Below are 8,343 nucleotides of genomic sequence, written 5' to 3'. Positions count from 1 at the left end.
TATAAGCGGTTGGGAAGCCATAGTTTAGGGACCGACATCACCTGAATATCCCTGGGGATCTTATAGAATACTTGGAAAAGTTCAACAAACAGTTCAATGTCATGCCATGGCAAGTATTTCTGACTTTTGGAGCAATATTCTATGAGATTAGGACTATTCAGTCTACAGTTGTACTTTTTGTTTTTCTTACTCATGTTGCGCGATATCAGAAAATGAAAGCTGTAATGCATTTAAAAACTTGAGAGTTTTAGTGTTCCACCTGTCTTATTATGTTACCTGTACTCTGATCTACTGTAAGATAAGCTGAAGTCTTAGTTTGGTTATCATCATCTTAATAATCTTCAGCACTTATCTACGTCCATTTTGGAAGACAATTAAGTGAGTTAAGATCTAGATCTACTTATCCATTATGACATTTTTATTATATGGATTGGTAGTGTAAAAGAAATGTTGCGTGGTGAATTTTCAGTATGTATTTGAATGTGTATGGACAGGTGAAATGTCATAAATTATTTCAAGTCACTGTAAGTAGGAGCCCCTAAAATTGGTAGGTTGATAGTTTTCACGTTTTAACGTTCATGGACTCATACTAAGTACCAACTGAGTTATAGACTGCTTTTTCATCGCATTCGATGGTCTTTGGTGGTTTCTCACACTTTTGATCAGCTTTCAGTTCATTCTCTATGTTATGCAATGGCAGTTCACTAAACTGTTCTTGTTGGGTTGATTTGCTTTTTGAGATGAGTTTTTGGGGTTGTAAAATCAAAAATAGAGTGTGGCAAAACATGCTGAACAACCTTTATTCCCATAGTTTTCTCTTTGAGCTCATCACATGACACTAAATTATGCTACCATGGTTATCAGTAAACGACCAGAAAACCGGTTCTGGATCATTATTTACTGTTTCAACAACTAATTCATTGTTCCTAAACATCAGGAATGCGAATTTACAAGCTTCAGTCATAAGTTAAAACCTATGATATTTGGAAACTGGTTGGATTTTTCAATTTTTAATGTCGTTTCTTGACATTAATGCAAACAAATCCTCCAAATACCGCATTGTTCCATTCGTAATTTGTTTAGTATTTAATGGATGAACGCAAATCAGTTCATTTATTTACGTCTTTTTTTCGTGTTGAAATACAGTTCCAGATGTCTTGTGGAGATGTATAGTTTATATCGTCACTCCTGCTGTTATTTTAGTAATGTATCGATTGACAGATTATCTCATAGGCGTTAACTCGGTGGTCTGTGAAGACTAAATCGGTATTAATTAGCCTCCTGGAGTGGTCTTTTGTATTATTTTACCCAACATTACTCTTCAATTTATACAAAAGTTATATTACAACATTCAGTTTTCTGATGGTGAGGTTTTAGCCAAATGAACAGCACATTTTAGACAATACTAACTAAATTGCTATGACCCTAGTATGTGTTGCACGTAGCTAACTGTGATCAAGGGATAGTCCTTTGAATAATCATATCTGCGATCGGGAAATATTTCTCCATTGAAAAAGGCTAGGTTGACTAATTTTTATATTTTTTGCAGACTTATCAAGAGTGATAATTGCTCCGCACTTATTCTCACTTGTTACTATTTGTTAAATGGTATATTCATATCATAAAGATATTAAGTAAGTTAGTATTTTTTTCATACTCCATTCCTACCTTTTTAACTATAGATGGGTTACCATACGATTGGAAAGACATACTTTTCAATAAATTTATGCCTGGTGTTATTATTGCTGTGGAGTGGTGTTCACTGGTACACAGATTCAGAATCTAATAGATGTATACTCACTCGGATGATGGATTTTCCCGAATACGATGTAAATTTCTATTAAATAGTTTATCTTTAGGAAGTCAATGTTGATTGCAAACGGAAATGCTACTTAGGCTATGCCTTGTATCAATATCGGGAAGGGTACGTTCAAACATTTTATTCTGTCCATTTATTTTTTCTCTTCCTTTAGTTCTAGATTCCGGTATTTCACAAAACTTTAAAATGTTTATTTTAGATCCCGACTCTACAATTCGCCAGTCTTGTTTATTACAGGTTCTCAAGGAAGTTTCAAGACAGTCAGATCATTAGCAACAACTATCCAGAATTTTCCACAATATAGTTCATCACTTGATTACTACAGTGTTGATTTCAATGAAGTAAGGGGATATATATATACGTATATATACTTATTTTTATATACTGATTAGATACGTATAAGCATATACATGTTGTTCTCAGTAGCTGGTAAAACAATAAAATGCTCATTCCTTTTATTTTATAAAAAGTGAAGTAAGACTTTGGGGCATGAAAATATGCATCAATAGTTTTCAACAAGATGGGTCATCGTGACTTGGACTTGTCTCATTTTATCTAAATTCTGGAAGTGCTGCGAGATTTCAGTCAACATTTATGAACTCCTCAGGTCTTGGTTTCTGGTGAAGTGCATTAACTAAGAACCCCAAACAATCTGAAACATATCAGCTGCGATTCAAAAGCAGACTCAAAATCCTGACTTCGGTTGGTCAGCTAAATAGAATCCTTTCATAACATCAGGAGGACCTAGGTGTTTAACAAGTGTGGTTGGTCGGAACTGCTACCCAGTTGTTTGATAACCAGTTTCCCAATCCACTCACGATATCATGTACTTTTATTAATGAAGTTTCCCAAAGCATTCCATTATTCATTTATAATCCTGAATATCAAGATATTTTCAGTAAATGCGTTAGAAAGATGCATTTAGCATAGGGTTGCGTGGAAAACCCTCTTTTTGTTGCTGATGCTCTGTATTGGTGAGCGTGAATGTTATGCCGACTTTCATGAAATAGTATATGCATTTTAAAATAAAATTGGACGGATTCGGGCCTTCTGAGTTATGTCACCTAACGTCTTCAACCATTGGTTGCAGTAATTGAACAGACCTCAATATAGGCGGTCCTAATCTACATGCATAGCTCAGTCCAACTGTCTATGAATCCATCGATCGATGTCAGGTCTTGTTTCACTTTACTTTAGCTAACATTTATTATTGAGGTGAACAACATATTAACCTGCTAGAATATGTTCGTCCTATAACAATCACTTGGTATGGAGTTTTACGTGTTACACTTAGTCATGAATAAAATAACTACTGAATATTAAAGCTTAAAGTTAGTTCTAATTATTGACCTTTTTTACATCAATCAAACTTATCTAACCACTGTTGATAAAGCTTCTAAAAATCGTGATTGGTATGAAAATTTTCCTTGTCACTTTTAATCTGTTTCTGTACTAAAATCAACTTTGGGAATTATGATTCGATGAAAATAAAACAATATTTTGATTTGTTTTCATAAAATACTAGAATCGAAATGAAAGTATTTTGTTATAAAAGGTTTGTTGAGAATGTTTAGGTTCCTTAAGTAATGTCACGTTTTGATCTTAGTTAAATAACCAGTAACAGCCAGCAAACAATGGATATCTGTTTCGCCGACCGTTGCTGCTACCTTGACGTGGTGGTCGGGCTTGCCTATCGTGATGAACCAATCGAGCTATGCTGGCTGGAACAATCGTTCCTCAAGGTATTACCATGCCAGACAGGTCGGTTGAAGAGCGGTAAGACTAAAAGCAGTAATCCCAAGGTCCGAAGGCAAAGTCGTACTGCCGACTGTACAGAGGTGTGACGGCAGTAAGGTGTTTCCTTCAGACAACCAGCATGACAGCGATGCTGCCTTCCCACAAGGAGGGGTGGGGTTAGAAAAGGTCGACCCTAAAATTGCACACCTCGCCTTATCCCACGGATTTCCGTCTCCGGCGGTAAGGTCCCTTGAAGAACGGAGCTAACACGTCAAAAATCCCCCACAAAAAGGCCGTGCGTGACCGGCCTCAAGCAGTTGTCCCTTGGGCACTGCGGTCACGCTCCCAGGTCGTTAAGACCAACACTAATCCAACTTCTTTTTCAGGTCCCTCAAGAAATACCCTTCCACGGTGTGGGCAGCCGGGAAGTGATAAATGCCCTCATACCCGTAACAGCACACGAGACCAAGTTGGTCACTTTCAAATCCTTCCTAATAACTCTCTTATCTCCACAACTAACCCTTCCCACGTCCTTTTATCACCTCGCACCGCTAGAGCAAACGATTCAAGTACACGGAACGTTATTCCTAGTCTCCTGAAACCACGCTCTAAACTACATATAGGAACTTTTAATGTCCGAACATTGTGCCAAATAGGATAACAGGCTTCCTTAGCTAGGACTCTAGAATCTTACACCATCGATGTGTGCTACGTCTCCGGAACGCGCATACAAGATCCGAGTAGCGTCATTCATTTGACCTCACCTAATCAAAATAAAGAACCATCTCGATACACGCTTCGTGTATCTGGAAGCCCTGATGCTGCTTCCCGTGGCCTCGCTGGAGTAGGTATAGCATTAAGTCGTAGGGCAGAACTAGCTCTTTTAGACTGGATCCCAGTAAACAGTCGTCTATGCGCTGTCCGACTAAACGGATCAGTAAGGACTCGGAAAGATAGGGAAACCCGTCGTTGCCTCTTTGTCGTCTCTGCCTACTCTCCCACTGACTGCAGCTCAGACGATATAAAAGATGAGTTTTACAGGAAACTTTCTGACCTCCGAAAAGCTAGGCGATTTGATGTAGTAATAGTGGCTGGTGACTTTAATGCTCAAGTAGGTAAACTAAGTGAAAGGGAAAGACACCTGGGTGGATCTTATGGTGTCGTGGCTAAAAGAACAGATAATGGCGACCGTCTGTTGCAGATGTGCTCAGATAACCGCCTATTTCTTGCAAATACTAACTTTAAGTATAAAGAAAAAATCTTTGGACATGGCGACCCCCGAATTCGTCCCAACGTTGGACCCAATTAGATCACATCGCTATCAGCCACCGATGGAGGGGCTCGATAGAAGACTGTCGATCATTCTGGGGCACATGTTTAGACTCAGATCATGCTCTAGTGCGAGCACGTATCTGTCTGCGTCTTACTGGACGTAGGAAAGACACTGCAGGGAAGCCTCTAAGGGTTCTACTTAATGATAAGCAAGCTAAGAATATATTTCAGGAACAACTGGAAAACCAGTTAGACAGACATGTAAGTTGTGCCCACCCCGAGGCAGCGTGGAATGACATCCAAAAAGCTGTGGAAACAGCAGTGATATCCGCTAGTAAGGTAAGCCATAAGGTCAGGGAGAAACAATGGATCTCGGCAGCATCTACCACACTGATAGATGCTCGAAAACTCATCTCACCTGGCTCTGAACATAACGAAGAGCGGAGTCAGCTTAAGCGAAGGCTAATAAGAAGCCTACTCAATGATCGTGAACAGTGGTGGGTAGCGAAAGCAAGAGAGATGGAAAAGGCAGCGGCAATAGGTAACAGCAGACAGCTATTCAGACTTATTAAAGAAACCGGCATTAGGAACCCAACTATTAGCGAAACTATCTCAGACAAAGATGGGCATATCATTCATTCTCAATCCAGGAGATTGGATCGATGGGCAGAACACTTTAGGGATCAGTTCAACTGGCCTTCAGCCACACTTCAGTTACCCACGATCCCCAGTCGTCCTGAATGGAAAATTGATGTAAGTCCTCCAACTCTCTACGAGGATGAAAAAGCTATAGGAAATCTAAAGCGAGGGAGAGCCGCAGGCCCTGACAAGTTTACCCCTGAGATTTTTAAGGATGGTGGTCCAGTACTAGCAGCGAGATTGACTGAGGTCTTAGGTAGAATCTGGGAACTGGACGTAATTCCATCTGACTGGTCCCAATCACTGATTGTGCCAGTCTATAAGAAAGGACAAAAGTCCTCCTGTGACAATCACAGAGGAATCAGTTTGACTAATATAGTGTCTAAAATACTAGCTTCAATAATACTTGGACGCCTAACCAAAGCTCGTGAAGAGCAGACTAGAGAAAACCAGGCTGGTTTCCGACCTGGACGTGGTTGCATAGACCAGATATTCACTCTACGTCAGGTCCTAGAACATAGACATACATTCAGACGTCCCACAATAATAGTATTTCTTGACCTTAAGGCGGCATTTGACTCCGTTGATCGTGAGGTTCTATGGCAGTGTTTGTCACTGAAAGGAGTACCAAAGAAATACATTAACCTTATAAAGGCTCTCTACTCGAACACAACTGGTCGAGTTAGAGCCTACGGCGAACTGTCATCAGAATTGGCTACCTCAAGTGGTGTTCGTCAGGGCTGTCCACTCTCCCCATTCTTGTTTAACTTTGTCGTTGACATGCTTTTAGAGATATCACTTTCATCATCTCAATCTCCTGGAGTTGAACTTTTACCGGGAGATTCACTTATTGACTTAGAATACGCCGACGACATAGTTTTATTTGGTGAAGACGCTGACAAAATGCAGAGTCTTCTGACCACCATAAGCAACAATGCAGGCATGTTCGGGATGTGATTCTCTCCCTCGAAGTGCAAAATGTTACTTCAGGATTGGGTTGCATCGACACCTGAACTAATGATAGGGAGTGAAGTAGTTGAGCGTGTTGACAGCTTCACTTATCTTGGGAGTCTCATCAACCCTTGTGGTCTGGTATGTGATGAAATCTCAGCACGGATAGAGAAGGCTCGTCTAGCTTTCGCCAACTTGCGCCATTTATGGCGTAGGCGAGATATCCGTCTAGCAACCAAGGGACGGGTTTACTGTGCAGCAGTTCGTTCCGTCCTACTTTATGGCAGTGAAACATGGCCGATAAGAGTAGAGGATATTCGTAGGCTACTAGTGTTCGATCATAGATGTCTTCGACGCATTGCTCGTATATCCTAGGACTACCGGGTAAGTAATGCAGATGTTAGGAAACGGGTACTAGGTAAGGATGGCAAATCGATTGATGAAGTAGTGAAACTTCATCAGTTGAGATGGCTGGGACATGTGTTACGTATGCCCAACCACCGACTGCCCCGATGTGCAATGCTTTATAGTGTAGGAGCAGGTTGGAAGAAAGCTAGGGGCGGCCAGACCAAAACATGGCATAAATCCATGAAGTCACTGACAATTGGACTGAGCCATGTTGGTAGGTGTAGACTACCTGGTTGGGATTCGCGAGATGATAGCAACCGATGGTTAGAGACCTTGAATAACATGGTTCAAAATTGTTTGCAATGGCGATGGTGTATCCACTCTTTGTGTTCTCCCAAATTTGAATCTTCTGAATTATTCATGTCTATCATTTTTCTCTTTCCAAATTTATTTCACTGTATTATACTCCTTCAATATCATCTTCAAACTCTTATCTTTCACATAATACTTATACTCTTACTACTTCTACCACTATGGGATTTGAATCGACAACTTCATCTCTGTGTTAATGTGGTGTGGCAACTCGAACTGATGTACGTACGTACAAAGTTCTACGTTGTAACTGACTGACTGACTGATCTGTTTCGCCATGGCATAAAGCTTCTCAACAGCTCGCATCCACAACCCTGCCACCAGAATTCGGACCCAAGACTTTCGGTTTCGCGCGCGAGTACAACGTCTAGACTACTGAGTCAGCATACAATCGTTTACATGTTTGAATCAATTCATAATATCGCATAACCATCTCCCAATGTCTTTGTTAGGTAACTGCCTTGCACTCGATTTGGTTCAGCTCCACTTATCACGGCTTCTCAAAAACTGTCCGAAACTACCTTTCGAAGTTAGTCACTAGCAAGCACAAATATATTGAGGTAAGATGGTGGTTGGAGGTGGTCAACAGGAAACCCTGGACCCGGGTTTCGTGCTACTTGGCACTCGTCCGCAAGGTGTACCTGTTATCTTGAGGGAACTGATGCTCCCTGACGGATTCGATCCCGTGTCATTCAGCTACACAGTCACAGACGTTACCACTGAGCTATTCGGGCCGCGACCGACCTCCTGTAGGACTGAGATGTAATCACAATTGATTGATCACTGGGTGGTGATCAATCAATTGTGATTACATCTCAGTCCTACAGGAGGTCGGTCGCGGCCCGAATAGCTCAGTGGTAACGTCTGTGACTGTGTAGCTGAATGACACGGGATCGAATCCGTCAGGGAGCATCAGTTCCCTCAAGATAACAGGTACACCTTGCGGACGAGTGCCAAGTAGCACGAAACCCGGGTCCAGGGTTTCCTGTTGACCACCTCCAACCACCATCTTACCTCAATATATTTGTGCTTGCTAGTGACTAACTTCGAAAGGTAGTTTCGGACAGTTTTTGAGAAGCCGTGATAAGTGGAGCTGAACCAAATCGAGTGCAAGGCAGTTACCTAACAAAGACATTGGGAGATGGTTATGCGATATTATGAATTGATTCTTTCCAGCACACTGGACTGGCCGTCGTTTTACAAGG

At 41.2% G+C, this 8,343-nt stretch overlaps 1 protein-coding gene across 1 annotated transcript in view; it reads left to right on the top strand.

Annotated features, from left to right (window-relative positions):
• Positions 1 to 1,805: 1,805 nt before the first annotated feature.
• The window catches only part of Smp_175320 (gpi inositol deacylase pgap1, putative), a gene marked incomplete at both ends in the record, with an annotated part of 56,986 nt that continues 50,448 nt past the window's right edge, over positions 1,806 to 8,343 (top strand). The window contains 4 exons of the mRNA XM_018798487.1: positions 1,806 to 1,829; positions 1,860 to 1,924; positions 1,974 to 1,985; positions 2,019 to 2,160. Of these exons, the coding sequence (XP_018646716.1) occupies positions 1,806 to 1,829; positions 1,860 to 1,924; positions 1,974 to 1,985; positions 2,019 to 2,160 (243 nt within the window). The remainder of the gene's footprint in view (positions 1,830 to 1,859; positions 1,925 to 1,973; positions 1,986 to 2,018; positions 2,161 to 8,343) is intronic.

This window comes from Schistosoma mansoni, assembly GCF_000237925.1.
Source record: "Schistosoma mansoni, WGS project CABG00000000 data, supercontig 0154, strain Puerto Rico, whole genome shotgun sequence".
NCBI classification, from domain to species: domain Eukaryota; kingdom Metazoa; phylum Platyhelminthes; class Trematoda; order Strigeidida; family Schistosomatidae; genus Schistosoma; species Schistosoma mansoni.
This window is presented reverse-complemented; position numbering and strand designations above follow the sequence as displayed.